The 1,007-nt window shown below is 40.5% G+C and overlaps 1 protein-coding gene across 1 annotated transcript in view; it reads right to left on the bottom strand.

Annotated features, from left to right (window-relative positions):
- LOC109957952 (girdin-like) overlaps positions 1-1,007 on the bottom strand; it is a 24,319-nt gene that overhangs the window by 6,925 nt on the left and 16,387 nt on the right. Inside the window, 2 exon segments of the mRNA XM_020596212.1 lie at positions 21-83; positions 538-705. Coding sequence (XP_020451868.1) covers positions 21-83; positions 538-705 — 231 coding nt within the window.

The following is a 1,007-nucleotide window of genomic DNA, read 5'->3' as shown; positions in this document are numbered from 1 at the left end:
CTTGTGTGTTGTACTGGTACCTGCAGTTTAGCATTGTGTGTCTGCAGGGCTGTGTTGTTCTCCCGCAGTGAGGCAGTCTGCTTCTGCAAAGAAATAGTCATCACATTTTTGTATAATGTATAACTAGTGGCTGTTGCTATCAATGAGTTGTCTTTTCTTATAAGGTAGGTAGTTAGGTACTTTATTGGTCCCTCAATGGGGAAATTTCAGTGTTTCAGCAGCAATGGAGAACAAACAACATAACATCATGAGAAACAAACACCACACACATATCTTATAAATGCCTGTATGTAGTGTTATTTTATTCTTTTAACGGTTGATGGTATGATTGTAAACTCTCCTGATCCTTTTGTGTGTTTCTGATTTTCATTTATTTTCCATGCAACTTTCTAAATGATGTTTTATACTGTTGGTTGAGGGGAAATCCATGGTGTAAGCCTGTGGAGTCTTCTCCTCTCCTGTCACATTTGTTTAGTAAAGGAGTCAGTTTAATAGCATAGGAGTCATCCTATTGGACAATAGAGGCCTGGCACTTACATTCCTCTCCACTTCAAAGAGGCAGTCTTTGAGCTTCAGAAGTTCCTTGGTGGTCTTTTGGCTTTCACGCAGCCATTCACTCATTGCCTTGCCTGTCTCTCTGGGAGGGGTGGAGCTAGTTGTTGTCCACTCCACCTCCTGCTTCTGCTGCAAGGCCTCATAGCTCACCTGTGGGATGAAACTGAGTCACTTCTGAATCTGGAGTAACTGACAGACCTGGTAAGCTTCATGACACAACTTACTGTCTTGAGCTCTTGACATAGTGTGGATGCGTAAGCATCCACACTATGTTATCCTGTTCTTTATTATTCTGGTTTCTACCACTGTTCTTCGGCACCTAACTCCTTCCACATATTTTCACCTAGAAGGGCTATTGAAGTATCAAACTGTTTATCTCCTTAGGGACATGTGTGCTTGTATACAACTTTTTTTTATAACTTTTATACTTTTTAAGATATTCAGCTTTTTTT

The sequence above is a fragment of the Monopterus albus genome, unplaced genomic scaffold (genome assembly GCF_001952655.1).
Source record: "Monopterus albus unplaced genomic scaffold, M_albus_1.0 scaffold29.1, whole genome shotgun sequence".
Lineage (NCBI taxonomy): Eukaryota > Metazoa > Chordata > Actinopteri > Synbranchiformes > Synbranchidae > Monopterus > Monopterus albus.
This window is presented reverse-complemented; position numbering and strand designations above follow the sequence as displayed.